Source organism: Vigna unguiculata, chromosome 4 (assembly GCF_037176805.1).
Source record: "Vigna unguiculata cultivar grain cowpea cultivar isolate G323 ecotype 2 chromosome 4, ASM3717680v1, whole genome shotgun sequence".
In the NCBI taxonomy this organism is placed as follows: domain Eukaryota; kingdom Viridiplantae; phylum Streptophyta; class Magnoliopsida; order Fabales; family Fabaceae; genus Vigna; species Vigna unguiculata.
Genome location: NC_140795.1, coordinates 47,020,637 through 47,043,304, shown reverse-complemented (window position 1 = coordinate 47,043,304; position 22,668 = coordinate 47,020,637). Strand labels below are relative to the sequence as shown.

At 28.3% G+C, this 22,668-nt stretch overlaps 1 protein-coding gene across 5 annotated transcripts; it reads right to left on the bottom strand.

The window, feature by feature from the left end:
* Positions 1-1,324: 1,324 nt before the first annotated feature.
* Positions 1,325-12,000, bottom strand: LOC114182155 (Major facilitator superfamily protein). Of its 5 annotated transcripts, none has more exons than XM_028068939.2 (6): positions 11,891-12,000; positions 11,611-11,698; positions 5,475-6,151; positions 4,778-4,995; positions 2,580-3,094; positions 1,325-2,279 (listed from the first exon to the last, which is right to left on the bottom strand). In XM_028068939.2, the coding sequence occupies exons 3-6, from the start codon at positions 5,527-5,529 to the stop codon at positions 1,445-1,447; spliced, it is 1,623 nt and encodes a 540-aa protein (XP_027924740.1). In that variant the 5' UTR covers positions 5,530-6,151; positions 11,611-11,698; positions 11,891-12,000; the 3' UTR covers positions 1,325-1,444. The 5 variants fall into 5 exon arrangements, with proteins under 5 accessions (XP_027924740.1, XP_085528851.1, XP_085528849.1 ...); XM_085672725.1 differs by having other exon boundaries at positions 5,475-6,144; XM_085672723.1 differs by having other exon boundaries at positions 11,838-11,982.
* Between the last annotated feature and the right edge of the window lie 10,668 nt (positions 12,001-22,668).

Below are 22,668 nucleotides of genomic sequence, written 5' to 3'. Positions count from 1 at the left end.
GCTCTAAATTTTAGTGAATATATTACTTTTAAATTAATGAAATAAGGTAACGTGATATATGTGTGACTTATTAAATTAAAAGTATTAAAATAAATAAGTATTGATCTAAAAACATAGATAAAGGATAAAAACAAAAATACTTATTTATTTTAAGATTAAAAGAGGCATGAGTGTAACTAAGAAAATTGATAGAATAAAAATTTAAGGCTTTAAATAATTATTTGTGGAAGCTTTGAAGGAATCCACAAAAAAAGAACATGAACTAAGAAGCTTGATGAAAGGAGCATGTGTACTTAAGGAACCTTCCTTTTAATGAATAGGTTAAATTCTATTCAAATCTTTAGAAACATTTGACCGACAAAATTCTGAGAATCCTAACTTTGGCCATTATGGACATTGGACAATCCACATTAGGACATTGTGGGGTTCATATCTCACCACACCCACTTATCTTTTTTCTATTATTATTATTATTATTATTATTATTATTATTATTATTATTATTATTATTATTATTATTATTATTATTATTATTGTTTTTCTTCACTTTCAAAGCATATCCACACTATAGTTGTTTCAATCATGCAGAAGAAACCTAATATAGTGCTGGAGGGGTTTGGTAGTTTACATGGGATCTTATATTTTAACCAATATATGCTAATTTATAATTTGTTATGATGTAATAATCGGATATTTTAGTTATCATATATAATACCAATATATAATAATAATGAAATATAAGTCTAATCAACATATATGAAATTGTGGAATTTGAATTTTTTTAGTAAAATTTTTATACTGATATTTTATTGTGTCTTCAAAATATATAGATAGACATAAATTTTAATATTTTAAAATATATTAACAAAAAATTTAATATACCAACATCGATATATTTTTAATGCTCCATAAACGACAACACAAGAAAACCCAATAAAAAATCTAGATTTAGAATTGATATCATCTCTAACGCAATATCTTAAGACAATGAATTTATAACTTTTATTTGAATATGGATTCTCTGTTGAATTTTTCTATATTGTTCTTCTAATGTGCCTTCAAAATATATTGATGGCCACTGATTTTAAAAATTTTAAATATATTAAAAAAGAGTTGAAAATATCAATATAGTGTATCTTTGAATGCTTATTAGAGAACAATACAAAGATATCTGGAATAGAATCTGAACTCGATATCATTCTTATATTGTACTCAACTTTCTACTTTTTACATCAATAATTAGTTATGTTGAAATTGAATAGTTTTTGTTTTTCGCATTCAAAACTTGAAAATTTCAGCAAGTTTTTATCTTTTTGACTCTTGGTAACATGAAACACACAGGGATGATAATTACTGTTATTGAATATGAGGTCACGTAGTTCAACAAACTATTGCTCAAAAGGAAGATAAGATATAAGACCTAGAAGGAAAAAAAAAAAGCCCCTCAATATTCACTATCTGAATCGCTCTTCTTGAGGTAATATTTACACAAGAGTGCATACAGTAGCAGACTCGCTGCACTTAACCATGCTAGAAGCCAATAGTAACTGTCCAAACGTGCTTCCACCATATCATCAGAGAACCAGCTTGGTATTCCCTTTGAACTTGTGTAAACTTCAACTAGTGTAATCAGCAGTGCACTCACAAAGCTTCCAACCCCAAAAACACTTGTGTACAAGGCAATTCCCATTGTTCTCATTGTCCTGGGAACTTCACCATAGAAGAACTCTTGCATGCCAACAACAGTGAAAATGTCTGAGATGCCAAGAAGAATGTACTGTGGCAGCAGCCAGAAAATGCTTAGAGGCACTGTCTCTGAATGCAATCCTGCATTTCTCATTTGCCTTCCAATCTCAAGCCTTCTAGTCTCAACTAGAGCTGCAATAACCATGGCTATGATTGAGAGAACCATTCCAATTCCCATCCTTTGCAGCACACTTATACCCTTGTCCTGCCTAGTAATCACCTGAGTGATTGGTATGAATATTTTGTCATACAGTGGCATCAGTAGTATTATGGACAGTGTTATAGAACTTTGGAGTGTGGCTGGTGGGATCTTGAAATCTGCACCAATGTTCCTCTTCATGGTCATGCCTTGTTTTGTGAAAAATGTTGCAGGCTGCTGGAAAATCACTGCAAACATTAGAAGCATTGTCCATATGGGCAAAAGCCTCACCATAACCTTCACATTTTTTAGCAGATACATGCCACTTTCAGAATCATTATTCAAATCCTTGAGGCTTTCCAAGTTTTCAGGACAGAGAGGTTTCTCTTGAAGCCTAAAACAAGAAAAACAAATATTCATCATGTTAAGTACATTGAGTATGTCATGGTAGTAAATGTAAAGCTTAATTGTTCTTCTGCTACTCCTATATAATATTTAGTATAAATGCTGACAAGAACCTCTCATGCATTGCTACATCTGTCAAGTTAAAAGATGAACCAAAATTGTACCATTAAAACAGTAGATGACCACATTTGCATGGTAAAACAGGGAGATAAAATTGAATTTCAGTGATAATAAGGAATGAGTGGTGCAATTAAGTCTGAATGTGAGTTTCTATGAAAGTGGAACTTACTCTAGCTCCAGCACTTCAGAATTGTCATTTGGTAGGGTAATTTCACAATGGAAACATCTCAATGCAGAAGCTTTTATGGTTTGAAAAATGTTCATGAGGGGCTTCTTAGCTTCAAGGACCTCATGCTGTTTATATAGATATATAGGGCTTCCACCAGAGAAAATCAAAATGGACATGATCATTGAAATAGCAGGGATGGCAAATCCTAGCACCCATCCAAAAGTGTCTTGGATGTAGGACATGACTGTGACACCCAGAAGGCTTCCACTGCAAACACCAAAATACCACCACTGGAAGAATAGGGTCTTTTTGTTGTAACTTTTATCATCTTTGCTACAAGGCAATTCTTCCTCTTCACCAAGTTGATCTGCTCCAAAGGCTTGCAGAGATGGGTTATATCCACCTTGGCCTAATGAAATTAAGTAGAGAGACAGAGAGAGAAATGAAGAAGACATTGTTCTGTTTCTGTGATGCCATGACCTTGCTAATGCTGTTGTTGTTAATGCTACAAGTCCCTAAGAAAAGAACACAGAACAAAATATAGTTACTAGCAGAAGCATCCACAAAATGCTGCCATGTCACTGTACATGTTCATAATGTAACAAAACCACATACTAATAATATGGAAATTTGTCAAGCACTTCAAAAATCACTGTGTACATTGGTCTTACTTATGTTTTCTGATGAATAAATTACCCTATTGATATGAATTCAAGATATCAAATCAATTCTGCATGACACTATAACTGGTAAATAACTTTAGGTTATTTCACCGAGGGATTTGTTTCAATAATGATCGCCTTTTAGCTAGTGGTGCTATAATTCTTATTTTAATAACTTGAAAAAAAGAGTAGTGGTATGCTTTTTTCTAAAGTTAAAGTAAGACAAAAAATTTATAATAATATAATTATCGTTGCTTTGTGTTACTTGTGCACTGTATATTTGGTGACAACTTCACTTGAGTTACTTCCATGAAGTTGCATGCCATTGATTTCCATTTCAAAGTCCACTTTGAAATAAAACTTTATTTGCATTTATCCATTCCACTAATATTAATTACTGTTTTTTAATCATGCCCTTATGTTATGTCATGTTAGGAAGTTAAAAATTATTTTATTATAAATGATGACAATAATACTCCTGTTCCTTAATCTGTGTGATATCCTTCTAACTCAACAGATAAGAATTAGAACAGAAACGAGGTAGTAACTATTTCAATTATTGAGATCTTGTCCTAGTCGATACAGGACATAAATCATGATAAGCTTCTAAATAAGAACATACTGTATCAATTTTGAGTTACTACAGTGAAGGTGACATGAACATTACTATTTCCCAGTAGTGGATGCACACAAAAACAAGATTTTCCACGTGTACTATTTGTGTGAATTACTATAAATGGATATTTATCTATGACATGAGGCTAAACATATCAAATTCAGAACCTAAGATTGCTTGCTGCAGCTTGCAGAGCTATAAAATAGTGTTCAAGTAAAGGCATTTACCCCTAGCTATGCTTGGAATATTCCATCAGAAATTTCTAGTGTTTGATAATTTATGTCTGGTGTGAAATTTGTTCTACTGATGCAGAAGAAAATACCAGTTCTTTAATATGATGAAGTATCACATGTTCTTCCTCACCAATGAAACTCTTTTCATCAGTTTTCTTTTTTAATCAAAGTTTGGATCAGATATTTTGGTGGGGTGAAGAGAATCAGATTTCAAAGGTAGTAAAACTCTCTAATTGGTCCAAAAAAAACTGAAATATCCTTATGTGAGAAGAGTGCATATGACTCGGACTCCAATTTACAGACTCAATGGATATCCTAATCATATGTTACACAAAGTAGGTCAGCTAAATTACCAGCCACATACATGTTTCATATTTAAATTCAGAAGTGGCCAATAAAGTTAGGAGCCAGAAGAATCAAGAGCTATGGTAAAGCTCCAATATATAACTAAGGACAAAAGTTATATGCATGTCTTTAGATTTGTTTTTTTCATACTGTTCTCTACTCAAAATTGAAATTGCACCTTAGTGACTTATTTTGTGGAAATTTTTGAAGAGAAAGTTCAACTGTAACTAGAAAACAAGTAATAAAAGCACCTAGATGATTGCATTTAAGTTTTGTCCTGCTACAAAAATACATAAAAATGTGAAAGAATGGGTGAAAGCAAATTTGTGGAGGGTGACTCACCACAAAATACAGAAAAGATGAGACCATTATGGTGGAATATTTGTGACAATATGCGTCGGCAATGGGTGCCACCAGCAATGGCATTATGGAAGTAAAGCCTACCCAACTGTTAACCATCTTTGCTGCAGATGAGTTACTCAACTTCACAACATCAGTTAGGTATGTCACCAGATTAGATGCCACCCCTTTGAATGCAAACCTCTCTATTCCTGCAATGGCTGCCAAAGTGCACCAACAAACATGTCAAAGTTAAGCTTTAACCCCAAATAAACTTGGCCTAATAGAAAGTCAGAAAGGGCAAGAAGAACACTAGACTTGTAATATTTGTTAGATTCTTGACTCTGTCTTTTCTCTGATATTTTATAAAATGCTAGAATACAATCTGTGCTTCTCAGTTTTCAAGGGACGTTTTCCTTTTTCACATACTCAGAAAATATATTTTGGGTGAATATAGTATCCCAAGACAAGAATCACAACACAAACCAATCCCTTTAAAGATCCATCTCAGTAAGTTATTCTCAAAAGATGGTGAAAAACACACATTTGTTTAGAACTAGAGACAAAAAAGTCATCATTGGGATTATTTATGATACTTCCCTCTTCTCATCCAACCATGATTCTCAACAGCAACTATCCTAAGCAAATTCAAGTGCAATAAGACGGTTGAAAACTCCAAAATGGACTAAAAAAAGCTTACCTATGAGAAGAATGCATGACTTATTGAGCCTCTGCTGTCTCTGTCCACCCGCCATGAGAAAGATATACACCAAATAATGCACTAACCAACCAAACCAGAACTCTGAACTTCACCAATCTAAGAGGGCAACAAGAGAATCACAAAGCAAAGTGGGTTCTGCTTCCTGATGAACATGTTTTGGCACTTTCAGTCACAAATCACTGTGCACTGAGCTCAACCCCCCACCACAACACAGCTTTAAACTCTTTTGGACATTCTATCACACATATTATATACATATATATATATATATATATATAGCAGATGGAGATGGATCATTGTTGTCTTTAGCTCCTTGTAATGGGACACTAGGCTTTTCACTTTGCAGCTGCACCTATAGCATGCCAAACCAAAACACATGCCACATCAAAACGTTACTCTTTGTTTGTTGCCTGGTTCCATGTAGCTGGTTATTTATTAACGGTCTTACACACAGCAGATAAATGCAAAAAGCTAAAGACTTTTTCTGTTGTGAGCATAGGGCGTTACGATTTGCATTAAAGGGTGTGAACTAATCGTGCTTAACATTGGGTGGATTGTTCCACACACACTCTCTTCACCTCTCCGACACGTGACTGCTGCATGCTTCAACACGTCCGAAACTACTCTTCCTCATCCACGTAACCAAACCCTGAGAACTGTGAATATTATTATATGTTATAATTATAATATAAGTAACAACCTACGATGCTGTCATAATTCAAGACACAACTATTCCACGTGGAAAATGAGCTATATTTAACCTGAGTAATTTCTTTGGCATTGTCATTGTCAAACACTCTCATAATTTTTCAAGTATTCTAATTGCTTACAAGTTATAATGTAGGCATGGAAACTAGCAACTGATGATATATAGATTTAACTTGTTTGCTAAATATAAGACAACATTTGCTTAGAAAAAAAATTCATTTTTATTTGGATCTGATTTTTTTTTTTTTGAGGAATGAGCCAAGCTGTCAACTTTATTAAAAGGGGTTTATAAATATAATTTTTAGTTAAATATTTTCTTATAAAAACATAATTTTTTTGAATGAACAGATACGTGAAAGAACATTTAAATTCTTCTTTAGTTTTTAATCTAATCAATGTTTGGCCTACCCCATTTTCTTTACATTTGCTCCAATTACATCACTTGAACAAGTATGCATAATCAAGGAATGTTAGAGAAATGGCAATGTTATGAAAGCATATATTATATTCCGTGTAAAAATGCATATCTCAATCATCATCAAGCTTATATTAAAAAAAAGAGAGAGATTCCTAAGTGGTGTGTGCCTACTTTTTGTGCCATCAAAATTCCCTTTATCTTTTTCTATTTTCATTTTTATTATGAAGTAAATTGCATTTCCAAATCCAACCATTAATTTCGTTTTCCTTATGGTATCACCAATAGTGAATTTCCATTGATTGAAGGAATTGTTCATTAAACTCATTATTTATGAAGTCATTTTTAAAATTTTGAAATACCAGCTCAATTGTATTAAAATTATAGAAACAACACTTCACTTCCTAAAACTATTAAATGATAATCATATTTTTACAGTTAAACACGTCATATTAATAAAATATTTACTCATCTAACTTATTTATTTTGAGATTCTATTTTAGTTTATCATAGTTTTTTGGATCAATAATTGGTTTTTTAGAGTTTTAGAGAAAAATAATGTATGTCGGTACTTGTATTGTTATAAATATATATAGTTTAAAATTTTTCATGTTTTTCATGAGAAAATCATTGTCCTAATAATAAGTTAGCTAATTTTGTTTTTATTCATAAGGAATCATATAAGTGGTTTAACGTTTTATTTCAAAGTATTTATTTAGATTTTTTTTAATAATGAGTATAATTTATCTATATTTTATGAAGTATAATTTTTATCATCATCAATTTGATATAGCCTCTCATGATTTGTTTTATTTTATTTTATTATTTTTTAATAAATTTTCATTATGGTAAATGACTAATGAATTTTGGAATGTTAATATATAGCTAAGATGTCAAAATTTATTATGTCTAATATAGTCTTATTTGGAACCTATTGATTTTGATATTATTTAAAAGAAATTTATATAAATTTAGATTAAAAAACATATACATAGCACAATTTTAACACCATAACAACTAATAAATCAAACTATGTATATATACACATCTCTATTTTTAAAATAAAAATTTATACTCAATTTTCATTTTCAATATGGAATGAATATTAAATTTGTCTCGGGTACTTCTTCAAATATTTATTAAATGATTTTGTACAAAAATAAATATTAAAAGTAAACAAAGTGATATTATAAAAAGTCTAATCTCAAGAAATACATATTTTTCTCTTTAATGTGTCAATTAATAAAAAAAATTATAATCACATAAATTTTAAAATAAGATATTAAATAAATTAAAATTATTGTAATAATTTAAAAGGAAAACCAGTTTCCATAAAGAGTCCAATATTACTTATATTCACACTTTTATACATCATATAATAATTCATAATATATATATATATATACAAGTTTATTTATTCATATATCATAATATAAAAAAAAAACATTCCCACCAACCTTCATTTAATATGTTATATATATATATATATATATAACGTTATGTAATTAGAAGTGATTGAACCATAAAGTTCTTAATTATGTATTAACTACCCTATTTTCGGTTAAAAAAATGTTACCACATATGCACATACAATATTCACCAGTTACCAAACACATGCACCTTTATATAAAGCACATATGACCACTTTCAGTATTAATATTAACAAGATTGATATGAAATAAATCTAAATAATATTTGACCTTTTAAATAGAGAATAATTATCTGCTATATTCCCGTGTCTCTATTTTATATTTATTATCTTCTTAAATTATTAAAGCACTCATAACTTATAGTATTTTATTTTGAAATTTTTACAATATAGAAGGAGAAACAGTATTTTTTTAACAATAAATGTTTTATAATATCACTTTTTTTTATTAAAAAAAATAGGTTAATCAGAGAGAAGATATAACATCGTCATGCATCTATCTCTAACGTTGGTGCTTGAGTGAGATGGACACCACTTTGTTTAATTATCATACGAAACTGTAGTGGGTTTCTGTTTTTTACATCTTCTCATCGTGTCATCATAAAATGTTTGGTTTGCAAATTATTATTTCAGTTTTTCAAAAAATAAAATAAAAAATTAATTACAATCTTTTTTTTCTAAAAGTGAAAAGGATTATAAGATTAAAAGGGCAATGAGATGGGAATATTTTGAAGTAAAAAGATCAAAGTTGAAGTTTTCGTGAGTTAGTAACTGAAACTTTTAAAAAACTATGAAATTGGAGAATAACCATTGAAAATCAAAATTTTGTTCTCTCCGTTTTTTCCTTTTCAAAGATCAATTCTATGAAACTCATATACGAAACGAATTTTCATTAAAGGTAAAGTAGGGTTTCTTTTAGCACGTCATTGTCTTCACAAGTTGAAAGATTACTAATTGATTTGAACCACAATCTTCAAGTCGCTATCCATCTTGTTATGCCAAATTCATCATACTTCAATGAATATGCTTATGGATTTGGGAACTCAGAATTTAGATTATTCTATAGTACTCACAATATTTCTAACCAAAGTTTATTACTTGAGGGATTCTCAAACTTAATAACTAATAATTCTTACAAATCACAGTTTCTCTTTAATTTCTTAGCTATCAAACTCGTTTGAGGTTTGCTCCAAAGTGAAAAGAAAAAAAAAATCACAAAATTTTAAAATTGATTTAACTTAATTAAACTAGTAAAAAGAAGCTAAAAAAATAGATGCTAAGGGTATTTTAGTGCTCTTTGGAGCTTTTAATAACTTCATGTTAGAATTATTGCTTGCTAATTAAAATTATGTTGCATTGGGATTTTTCTTTAACATTCTAACGAGGTTTTTGCCTTTTGAAGACTTAGATATTTTTACAAGTTTCAATTAAATATTTTCTTAGAACTAGCCATATTTAATGCTTATTATATATCCCTTTCATAGGACATCTTTCATAGGACATGTTGTATAAAAATCAAAACTTATATATTTTTTCCATAAACTTAGGGTGAGGTAATCAACTCAGACACTTAGAGTTGGATACGACAAATTTATAATAATTTCTAAAGCAAAAAGAGATCAAATATATATCTATATATGAAATAAATTATATATGATTAACCAAAGTTAATAAATTTATTTTACTGACAACAATATAAGGTATATGGGTGTATTTAGATATACTTTTTCATAAATATATTAAAGAGAAAAATAAATAAATAAATAAATAATAATAATTTTCTGGTTCAAATAAATTTAGATTATATATAAATTAAAATAAAAAAGTTATAAGATAGAATTTTTACTCAAAAAGTAGAAACCAAAATTTATTTGACCATGGCACCATGTGACTGCTACTGTTATTTAAGCATAAATTTCTTAGTTGACACCTAGGAAAGGAACACTATGTTGGCATGAGTGCGCTAACCCATTTTTCTCTTCAGCAAATTGAAGGTAAAAAGAGAAAAAAAAATGTCATTTCTTTTTCTTGTCCAATGATGAGTCTCATTCTTAGCATACAGACATGTCACTTTATGCATCAAAGTTTTAATTTATTGATGAAATTAAGGTTGCAAATTGTGAACATTACACCAAACCATATACCTCTGCAACTATAGAATTCAAGAAACCACACCTGAGTTTCCCTTTGCTTGTGATCTTTCTGCACTACACACATATTTTAGAATATTTTTAAGGAAATCAGAAGTGTATCTTATGAATGTGCCAAGGAATGTTCCTTGAGGTTGGTAATGGATAGGATTCATGTCTCAAAAGTGCACAAGTTTAAATTGTTTTGTTACCTAATATATCAAGACTAGTGAGTATTGATGATTCAGATAATCTCTTTCACAAATATTCATTTGTTTTTCTGGTAAGTGTTTGTGAAAATGTATGCAAATATATACTGAATGACCTAATCATCCAGTAATTTTTAAACTGTGAGACTCGTTTTGTTAGTTTTTTCAGACCAAACTTTTGTGTACAGAGACAAAAATCTGCACTGTGTATGTTTTTTGATTCTGTGTCGATGAAAATTCTATAATATCTTTGTTATCACTCATGGTCCTGGCTGAACTCAATCACAAGGGAAAAATGCAACTAATTAACATATATTACGCAACTGGTCCATTACTAATTTTCTTTTCCATAAAGCAAAAGGTGTGTTGGAAAAACAAAAGAAAAAGCTGCATAGTCCAAACTATTTTTCCAAGTTTATGCTGCATGCACAAACAAATGCTTTATTTCTCTGGTAGATCTAATCTAATCTAATCCCTAAGAGCAGTGTTGTCCACAGAGAAAAAAACATTCGGAAAAGGAAACACACATAGTGTTGATGTCATTGGACGTTGTTTGAAGATTTGAACAATGCAAACACTGTGTCGTGAGTGAATGAAATTGCTTAGGCAACATGAAAGCCATAGACAGAGCCATGTATCTCTGCACAAAGAGCAATGAGAGCAGTGCATTGCTATCTTTTCTGACAAAGCAGACTAGGATGCATGGAACAAGCATGTAATGGAAAAGCTTTTGGGACAGAAAGTGATGCCCCCTTAGGATTTTTTTATCAAATAATTGTGAAGGGTGTCATCAATAGATGTTCAAAAAGGTGGTGGTGTTCTAGCAGCACCAACTTTAATCTCCACCAAAAGGGACAATTAGGAGGTCTTTAATTTGGCTATCTCTTCCAAATTGGGCTATTTTTGAAAGAATCAAAAAGGGGTCAGAATATCTGAGTTGATTCCATTTTGTGTGAGTGATCCCAGCATTGAACACTCAGGTTTTGGCCTAGGTGTCTCAATGTTCCTTCCATCTTTCCATAAATCCTTGATCAAAAGTAACCCAATTAACTTTCTACATGTCAAATTATTACACATTTTGCAGTTTTCTCACACTATTTTAAATGGTTTTCATTTGGGGTACGTAGTGAATATCTTACATGTGAAAACATTAACTGCTGCCTAATTACAAACAGGTAAACGACAATGATGAGTGTTTGTTAAAAATGAAGAGATTAACTGTTACCTCTAGAGAGTACTTGGAAGAATGCTCTCCCTTTTGAATCCCCAGAAGAAATCAAAAAGATCTTTGCAGCCTCGTAGTTCTCTGGTTTCTGCACAAGCACAAAGATTCATCTTCAAATTCAAAAATTCTGTGATTGATATTCAACAGAAAATTTCTTGGGAACCAATCCTAAAGTATATATCTCTGTGGAATGCAATGCAGAAGCTGATTCAGAGATCTGATTCAACCTCTTCTAACTTCAATTTTCCTTTTTTGCTGCTTAATTAATGGTGAACCATACCAGAATAATTCGACAAAAATATAGTAATTCTTGTCACCACCTAATTTTTTTCTTTATAGAAAGAAAAAATGAAATGAAATGTTTTGGTTTATCTCCATAAAAGTTCAGCATGCGATGTGTCTATTGCAGGCATAGTATTATATTTGTAAATAGAAATGCATATTTAAAATAGCGTTACTTACTAACTAGTAATGAATAATTAATTTTACAATTATTACTCTTTGGCGTAGCAGGGTAGCCAGGGAAATGTCTTGGCCCTCACTAATTGATTATTAATTCAAACAAAAGAGTTAATTAATTAAAAAATTGTTGTAGGATTTATATATTTAAAAGAGTGACACTTATTAATTTATTTATTTTTTCATTTGAATTTGGCACAAGTTCTTACATTTTTCAATTTGTTTCACTATTACAAGACAAGATAATAAGGGAAATATTAGAAATTCACATAATCAACTTAAACATGATAAGGATGAAGGATGGTTTATAATCAATGATGATAATTAGTAGGAATAAAAAGAATAATAATAATAATTAATGATGATCATAGCTAATTAGTGTGTGTGTATATATATATATATATATAGTTTTTTTTATTACTAAATATCATAATTGATTTTTTTTAAGTAAAACAGAGATAAAAAATACTTTTTGTTATATCTTATTTAAAGGTCTTAAAAATTATTTTAGAACATTGTATGTGATTTAGAATTAGTAATACGAGCTAATCTGACCTAATCTATTTGATTATCTGCATATATACAAAAGTTTGGCTCCGATAAAATTTTATATTCTATTTTTGATTGGTTAAAGTTCTATATACATAATTACCATGCATGGTTTTCTTTTTAAGAATTTAGTTAAAATTATTGTGTTATTATGCCAAATCTTGGATGAATTAAGATTATCCAAGTTATAACACACAAATATGTCCCTACTATTATTATTATTATTATTATTATTATATATATATATATATATATATATATATATATATATAACATATTTTGTAGTAATTCTATTGAAATGATTTTCCCTGAACTCCTTGAATTTTTTCTAAGTTTTCTTCTTTTTTTGTATCTCTATTGATACTTGATAATTAATGCTTTGCTATTACTAGTAGTTGATAAAAACAATGTTTGCTGCATGAATGGCACAGGATATTCATATTATAACATAATAAAGAAAAAACGTACGTAAAAGAAGTTCTAAAACATCACCATGCATTTCCATAACTATTAAACCTTCCATATTTTAGTGTTTAATTTTATTTCTTTAAAAAATGAAGGTGATAAAATGAGAAAACACTTTTGGAAACTAAAAGGAGTTTTCCTAATAAGGGTTTATTCACCTTGTAAGAAAGATGGGCCAATAATTCAATTCAAACCCATATCAAGAAAGTGAAAACTTGTTATAAATTTAACTATTAATATCAATTTATATTCGAGTATGTTTGGATTAACATAAGCACGATGAGTTTTATCAGAGAAAACTCCAAAAATAAAATTGATTTACGTATAAGTTAATTCATTGAAACTTTTTTAGATAACTTCTATATTTTTTTTTATATTTTTATACATATATTAATTTCAACCGTGAATTTTTTTTCCTTTTAAAATTCTTATAGAAATATTTATTCAAACAAACTCTTGGGTTTTTATTTCAAACTTTATTTAGCATTCAAATATATATATATATATATATATATATATATATATATATATATATATATATATATTATGAACCAAATAATGTTACATAATAAAACATTATATTTTCTTAGAATAAGATAATATAACATAATACTTTTGAAATTAAGGTTGAATATATGTTTTTTACAACGAAAAACACAATTTTATTCTTTTCATTTTTCTATCCAACCAATCTAATGGAGAAAAACTTATCTTTTCTTTATAAACTTCTCTTATAATTGTTTTAGTCCACACAATCTTAAATATTTATTAATTATGATTTTTCTATTTTTTTTCAAACTTCTCTATTTATTTAAACAAATAATTAATTATGGTTGTCATATTCTTTGGTAAGAAGTTGACATTTTTTTTTCTAAATTAAAGATTGGACCATAGGTGTTCTCATAGTTGAAAGTCATGGAACTAATCTCTTAAGAAATTAGAATACTAATTAAGGGTATATATATCTCCTCTAACTATAACTATAAGTGTTCTAAAATAAGTATAGTTAAAAGTTGAACTCCTATGATACTTTTAAAAGACCTAACTAACTTGGTACTTATGTCACATCTTATGGATAGAAAGTTGACATCCACTCCTAGAAAAAACAAAATATAATATATTGATAATTGGTATTATCATATTTTTATTTTTGTTTATTTTTTATCTTTTGTTGTTTATTTTTTTAGATATTTTAGGTTTTATTCAATAAATTTAGAAAAGATAAATATTTTGTTTAGATTTTGTAGATAAGTGAAAATCTCATAGATTAAAAATTATAAACATAATGAGTGGAGAATCTGAATATTAAAAGAATATATCAACAAAATCAGTTATGACCGAGTTTGTTACTTCAATTACAAATCATAAGATTTGAGAATATATCAAAGATATAGTTTTGAGAATATATCAAAGATATAGTATTTTCAAAGATTAAAAGATATAAAGAATTATCTATTACAATTTAATCAAGTACAAATTTCAATGTAATTCTAAAAATTCTATAAATAGAAGGCTTGAGACATTTAAAAAGAGATTCCTTAATTCTTCAATTCCTCAATTCTTCTAAAAATTTGTGGAAGCAAAGGAGCATTTGAAGGCGGGAGGCATTCAACATTATTCTTTTTCTAGTACTTAGAATGTATAAGAATAATTAACTCACATATTCACGGAGGTTGGACATAATGTGTTCTATATTCGATCTTAACTACATGATAATTATTGATTGCATATTTATAGGTATATAATCATTGGACACGATATTAGAACCTAAACTAGAATAATAGACAACTAATTGATTTTGTATCTAGACATAGAATACATCATTACCCGAACTTAAGGCTTAATGTGAACTTTTAATAAAAAAAAGTCTAAAACATTAGAATTTTTATAAAGTTTAGACTTGTCACTAAGACACTAGGGTTTGTTACATAGTGATGTGAATGCTAGATTCAAGAATTAGAAATATATTGACAGTGTTTTCATATTGATTTCATTCATGAAATCCAACCCTAATTACCATATATTTTAATTTCATAGATTTAATTTGCTTTCTATAATTTTTGAATTATTTTATAAACAAAATAAAAGATTACATTTTCTTAGAATAAGATAATACAACAAAATATTTTTGAAATTAAGGTTGAATATATTTTTTTACAAGGAAAAACACAATTTTATTCTTTTCATTTCCCTATGCAACCAATATAATGGAGAGAAACTTATGTTTTCTTTATAAACTTCTCTTCTAATTGTTTTAGTCCACACAATCTTAAAGATTTGTCAATTATATGGTTTTTCTATTTTCTCAAACTTCTCTATCTATTTAAACAAATAATTAATTATGGTTGTCATATTGTTTGGTGAGAGGTTGACAATTTTTTTTCTAAATTCAAGATTGGACCATAGGTGTTCTCATAGTTGAAACTCATGGAATTAATCTCTTAAGAAATTAGAATACTAATTAAGGGTATATATATATATATATATATATATATATATATATATATATATATATATATATATATATATATAACTCATGTAATTATAAGTGTTCTAAAATATGTATGGTTAAAAAGTTGAACTCTTATGATATTCTTAAAAGATCTAACTAACTTGATACTTATGTCACATCTTGTGGATAGAAAGTTCACATCCATTATTAGAAAAAACAAAATAATATATATATATATATATATATATATATATATATATATATATATATATATATATAAACGAATATGTTGATTCTTTAAATGGATCCAATTAACTTAATTCAACCAAGTTCTAAAAAATATACTTTTGGGTTTGTGTTCAATTAGATTAGGTTACTTAGTGTGTTTGAAAGAGAAAATTCAAGAGAAAAATTCATGTATTTGAAGAATTTATTTTTTTTTAAGGAAACTGACATGTTTGAAGGAAGAAATTAAAAGGAAATTGAAATTAAGAAATTTTAAGAAAGTATTTTAAATAAAAAATAGTAGAATTTGAAATTTTATCAAAAAATGAAGAAATTGAAATTTTTCAAGTTGTAAAATTACTCGTTGGTTAAAACAAAAAAAGTTCAAAGGTCTAAAAAGTCGACTCATTTTGATCTTCAGTTTGAGTCGAAAGCCGAACTGAGTTGAGTCGGAGAGAAGGTTAAGATGAATAGGTTTGGACTAAGGTTGTGTTCATATAAAAAGATGGAAATAAGGAGAGTGTAAGGATGAATTTGGGTGAATATGAGTAAATAATATGTGTGTTTTTTGAGTGGATTTAGAGAGTAAAATGAGTGAATTTGGAGATAAATTTTGTAAAAGTTAGTGAGTGATTTGAGTGATGTGATAGATTAAAAAAATATTTTAATAGATAAAATTTGAATATTATTAAATTACCCTTACTAATAAAAATGAAATTAAATAATTATTAGATGAATTAAAAATATTAAAATTTAACAATATTTTAATATATATATATATATATATTAATAATAATAATTATTATTATTATATATATTATTCCTTTTTAACAATATTTTAATTATTATTAATTATTATTAATTATTATATATATATATATATATTAATAATATTTTATATATATTAATTATTATTATATATATATATATTATTATAATTTAATACATATATTAAAACATCAATGAAAAAAATAAAAATAAACAATTATTCAATAAAATAAAAATATTAATTTTAACAAAATTTTTATTACTTTTAATAATTATTATACCTATTTTTATTATTTATAAATATTATCCATAGTAATAAAAATAATTATTATATATATATATATTATTAATCATAATATAACTTTTTAATAATTAATAGATTACTAACTATTATTCAGTACATCATTAAGTATTATATATATATATTATTTATTATTATTAATTTATTTTATATATATATATATATATATATATATATATAATATAATATAAAAATGGTATAAAAGTAAAACGTGTATAAATAATTTCAAATCTTTTGCAAAATAGAGTGAATGAGATTTCATAAGTAATTTGAAAATCCCGTCGTAATTTTTTCTTTGAAATCATATAATGTGAACATGACATTTTTTTTATATCCATCTTTGCAAATCACTGCATCCTTACCATCTGTTCAAACAAACAGATTCTAAAGGTCCAGGTGAGTTAGAAATTAAAGAATTTAATGAATCTTACTTTACCAATAATTTTTTTAATTAGTTTATGAAATATTTTAAACAAATCTAATCAACTTAAAAATATAATAGTGTTGCAAACTGGCAATGTATTTGTTGTAGGTTTTTTATTTAAAGGGTCGAAATACTTCAAATATCTCGTATATATTAATATATATGTTCTTTTGATGATAAAAAAAAAAAAAAGTTAATCTCATAAGAAATCCTAAATCAGCTTGACATCATGATAAACCCTAAGAGGTTGAATTCTCATATAATATTATCCTATCACTTCAAAGATTTATTCTCTATTGTTAATTTAGAAAGTATAAAACAAGATATTAAAATTGTTCTTTGCCTGATATGTCGATAGCTTCTTTGTGACGCACGATCAAGATTGAAGTGATAAGAATCAAAATTCCTGAATTATGAAGTTAAAATAGAATTGAGAACATTATAAGGAAAATATTGCAGTAAATTTTTCAAAATTTTAAGGTAAAAGTTAAGTTATTATGTTAACTTATTAATTTATAAATTTTTAATAAAAGTATTCATTAAAATAAATAATAACCATAAATAGATATGTTTAGCATTATGTATATAAAAGTAGAAAAAATTAATAACACTTCATCTTACGAGGTGGTGAATGTAAGGCCCATTAAAAATTCTTTTATTTCTTTTCTGCCATAAAGTAAAGGGTCTGCCCTTATAAGTGGGCCTAAGGGCTGGCCCAACAGATAAAGTCCCGAAGCTTGCCCTAAACCTAACATTTCCCTTATTTCAGAAATTGTTCCTCATCCTAAGAGTCGCAGCCGCACTTCTGCTAGGGTTTGCCTCCTCATTGTTTCAAGTTCGTTCAAGCTGTTCCTACTCCACGTAAGTGTCCTTTCCCAGATTTTATGGCTTCCATCGATCTCCCTCCGCTTTTTCCACTGTTAGGGTTTAGTAATAATTCGCCCTTGTTCCGTTTACCTTCTGTTTTCAGCTCGTTAGTTCACTCCTAGAGCTGCAGTACTCGTTGTAGTGCCGTCAAGGCTTCTGTTGACCCTGTTTCCAGGTAAGGGAAGCTAGAACCCACTCGTGTACTTCATTTTTACTGCTGTTTTACTGTTGTACTGAGGGTCTTTGACTGATTTGAGGTTCTGAGTACTTGAAATGCATTTGGTATGTTGTTTTGGATTGATGGGTACGACTGTTGCAGGAGAACAGTGGCAAGACCTGTTACTCTCGCCCAAGCGAGCCAGTCTTGCCTAGGCGAGATGAACATGGACTCGCCTAAAACCATTTTTGCGCGAAAGGTCGCCCAGGCGACCAACTCGACTTTTTGAGCGAGCGAGTACCTCGCCCAGGCAAGAGGGGTCTCGCCTAAGCGAGATCCTGCATGTGCTCCTGCCCCTTTTTCGAGCCCTCGCCTAGGCGAAGGGGGGCTCGCCTGAGCGAGCACGTCTCGGCTGAGCGAGACCCTTCAGCCTGAGCGAGGGGTTGGGCGAGGCGGTGCGATGTTTGGACGCTTGTTTGTTCTTGGATGATTGGTATTGGTTTGGGAATGAATGTTATGATGAGAAACATGTATATAATGGAGTATTATGTATGCTTGGCATGATTCATGAATTGTAAATGATGAGTTTGGTATGAATTCGACATGAGACATGAAAGGGTTGGTATCAATGTGACATGGTAACGATATGAGATGGAGTTCCATATTCTGGGTTCGAGAATAAGGAGTTGGTATGGCTTGGTTGAGAATACGAAGGCGATGAATCATGAGAAACTGTATGAGATGTATGTATATATTTGTGTGTATGCATGTTGAATCTGTTTGGTTGATTAAGGAAGTTTGGTCTGTGTCAGTGCGTAATTCCTTGGGATTCTCTAGGTGGGATTCCCAGGGTCGTGCTTCTGTGGTCGGGACGTAATTCCAGGGCCCTTGTTAGTGGGTGTCCATGGTGGTGCCCCATCTGTATAACTAGGTAAGGATTCAAGGTAAGGTTGCATCCTGACACTCTAAGGAGTCAGTTAGTCTCACCTAGAGACTCCTGTGGTGAGAGTAGTAGGAGGCATGAAATTCATTAAGGGCTAACCTTGTGGTGAGGGAAAATTGATCCATCGTAACACTTGTAACACATAGCTCGGGGGTGAGCAGAGGTATCCACCATAAGTGCAAGCATCCGCTGAATTCGACCAGGTTATACGTATCCGGATGAGTCGAGTCGAGTCGTAGTGTATTGATTGAAAGGTCATAACATGCTTGGTTGTTGTATGAATATTGGATGGTGAATGTATATTTGACTGTATGATGAAAATGTTGTTGGCTCTAGCTTATCCTGTTTGTTGTATGGTTGTCTTGTATGTGACTATTTTTTCTTGCGATGATCATCAATTTAAATTGATGGGAGCAGATGGGCGAGGTTCCCACGGTCAGCAAGGAAATGGCAATTCCGCTGCTTAGCCATCTGGGGTGGACTTCATGTTTCTTTTCTTCATGGGTTTTCTTTAGGGCTACGACCCATGTATTGCTTTATGCTTTACTATTCTACTCTCATTTTGTTAGACTTTTACCTGATTTTCGTTGGCATCGTGGTGTGCCCAGTTTGTAGGGGTCGTGTTAAGGACCCCAAGATTACTCTACATTACTATCTTGTGTGACGTTTTTTTTAATTTTGCTTAATAATTAAATGGGACGTTACAGTGAACAATAAAAAATATATGTAATAAAGTCATCTCAGGTAGAAAAAGATAAAAATGAAAATTTGATAAATATTTTGAAGGTATAAAATACAAAATCTTAGAAACTAGTGTTTTAAAACAATATTGCTAAAGTAACATTTAAAAAAATATTACAAAATTTTAAAAATATTTTATTATCCAACAACTAAAAAAGTTAAGAAAAAAAAGTTTTTTTTAATTAGTAAAAATTAGAAATTAAATAAAATGATGTGTAAAACATAAATTTCATTACCAGCATAATATTTACATAGTTTTAATAATTTAATTATCATCAAATGAACTGGTTAAGAATAAAGGAATCATAAACCACTCATTTTTTGGAATAAAAACTCAATGAATGTATTTACTTTTAGTTTTTTCAATGAATAGAGTAATTTTTTTTTTTTTTGTAAAATGTTGGATTTAAGTATTGATGAATTGATTGAATCGTATAAGAATTGTTTAATATGTAGGGAAAAAGGATAAAAAAATAAAAAAAAAATATTATGTAATAAATAGATAATTAAAAAGTAAATTGTAAAAAACAACATAAAAGCATATTATAAAACCTTTAATTTCCTTTTGTTCCCAACTAGTTTAAGCTTTTACTTATATTTTGAATTTTAACAAGAATTTAGGTTATTTAATTTACCTTATTTACTCAGAATTGAAGCTAGAAAAAGAAGTAAAAAAGTTGAGTAAATGTAATCCCAAAGAATTTGGCACATAAAGTACCAATTTAAGGTGTTTAAGTAGTCAATTTAATTTCAAAAAAAAAAGTAAACAACATAAAAGCTTATTAAAAATGTGAGAAAAAAAAAGTAAACAACATAAAAGCTTATTAAATGTGTTAGGCGAATATTGGTATGAATTAATTATGTTACATGGTAATGGTAATGTTAGTGTATTGGTTGGTTACAAATTAATGAAAAAAAAAAGATATTATATATTGTAAGAGTTGACTATGATAGTACATTTGTAATATAAACTTTTCATTTTTAGTGTGCTCTAAGTACTTGATAACATTTGAGTACTTTAGTAATATATGGTAAATATTATAGAAATTATTTTAATGAAATTCAAGAATTTGATTCTAATATTAGTTCTTAAATCAAATATTTTGCCAAAAATTATAGTTAATAATGTGAGTGTAAAACTTTTACATAAAAGTGTAGTTGTGTAAATGTTATAATTTAATTAAGATTTGATTTACGTTATTTTTTTTTGTTGGATAAATGATACAATCTACAAAAAGTTGTCAAATGACAAATTATTATAAATAAAAATGTATTGGTTTTGATAATAATTATCTTAAAAAATAAAAAAAATGGTAATTTCGATCAAATGGTGATGTAAAAATAGGCATATCTCATTCATTGATTAGTTCCTAACAATCAACAGAAATATGTATTTTTTATATCGGTTGTTATTAAATGACGAGATGAAATTGATTTTAATTATAGGAACCAAGTGCAAAAAATGTAAAAGAAAAGTCAATAAATTCTAAAAAATAAAAAATTATAAAATATGACATTTTTTTCATCAAAAGAACCACATATGAATTTTGAGTACTATTAAAAAATATATGATAAAGTTTTTTTTTTTAACATTTTTATCAAGTTATGATATTTTCAAATTTTTGGTTAACACCAATTTTTATTTACTTTTTTTAAACAAAGTGATTCTGAAACTTACAATATTTACTTACAAACTTCAAATTCCAAATAATACCACTAAAACCATAATTACAATATATATAAAAAAATGAAGTGAATTACATGGTAATAACAATGCATCATGGAGTAATGACTTATGGAAATAACAATATAAAAATGGAGAAAAAGTAAAGAGATATCCTTTATTGGTATTCCCAAAATTATAATACATAACATTGGTTCGTATTAGAACCGTTATAATACGTAGATTTATTTATGTATTATGTCGTTTCTAATATTAATCAATATAATATATTTATCAATTAATTATAAAGATGTGATTAATGATTATATTATTTTTAATGATGTTTATGCTATAAGCAATGCATTATAATATTGTCACTTTTCATCTGTTAACGAATAAGAAGATAATAGAAGTAAACATAGGTAGGTAAAAAAGAAATAATTACACTCACCGTGTGTTTCTAAATTTTTATCTTTTAAGATTTATTGAATTTTTTTTAAGTTTTATGGATTTTGTAGATTTTATAATTTTAATCTCTCATATAAAATCACGTCAGATATTATTATGAATTTTAATATCTCAATTAAATTAATATTTCAAAATTCATCTATTATTTACATTTTACATAAAAATTATTAAAAATAAAAAATAAAATAAATGAATATAAAATATGAGAGGAAAATATTAAACTTATGATAAAAATTATACTAAATTTATTATAAAAAAAATCTAATTAAATATACAAAGGTTAAACAACTTCACCTCAAATCTCTAGGCTAGAATCAAGCTTCAAAGGGCATTGTGTAAGGGTCTAAGACTTATTGAAATTTCTTATTGGGCTGATGGTGGTTTCTGGGCTGGACCAACAGTCGACATTACAAGGCCCAACTTGTTTACACTTTTTTTTTTCCTTTTTACACTTCATGTTTTTTCTTTTCCTTTTCTTGTATTCACAATTTAGTTTTCGAAATGTATTTCAAAATAATTTCTAGAATATAAAAAATAAGAAGAAAGTACAAAGAAAATCATTCATTCGTGATTGCA

What these genes read in the sequence shown, in the direction of transcription:
- LOC114182155 (XM_028068939.2), bottom strand. Translation starts at nt 5,529, where the DNA reads ATGGCGGGTGGACAGAGACAGCAGAGGCTCAATAAGTCATGCATTCTT. An exon ending in CATCTTTTCTGTATTTTGTG is followed by an intron (nt 3,095 to 4,777) that starts GTGAGTCACCCT and finishes TTCTTTTCTTAG; the next exon opens with GGACTTGTAGCATTAACAAC. An exon ending in TCTGAAGTGCTGGAGCTAGA is followed by an intron (nt 2,280 to 2,579) that starts GTAAGTTCCACT and finishes TTCTTGTTTTAG; the next exon opens with GCTTCAAGAGAAACCTCTCT.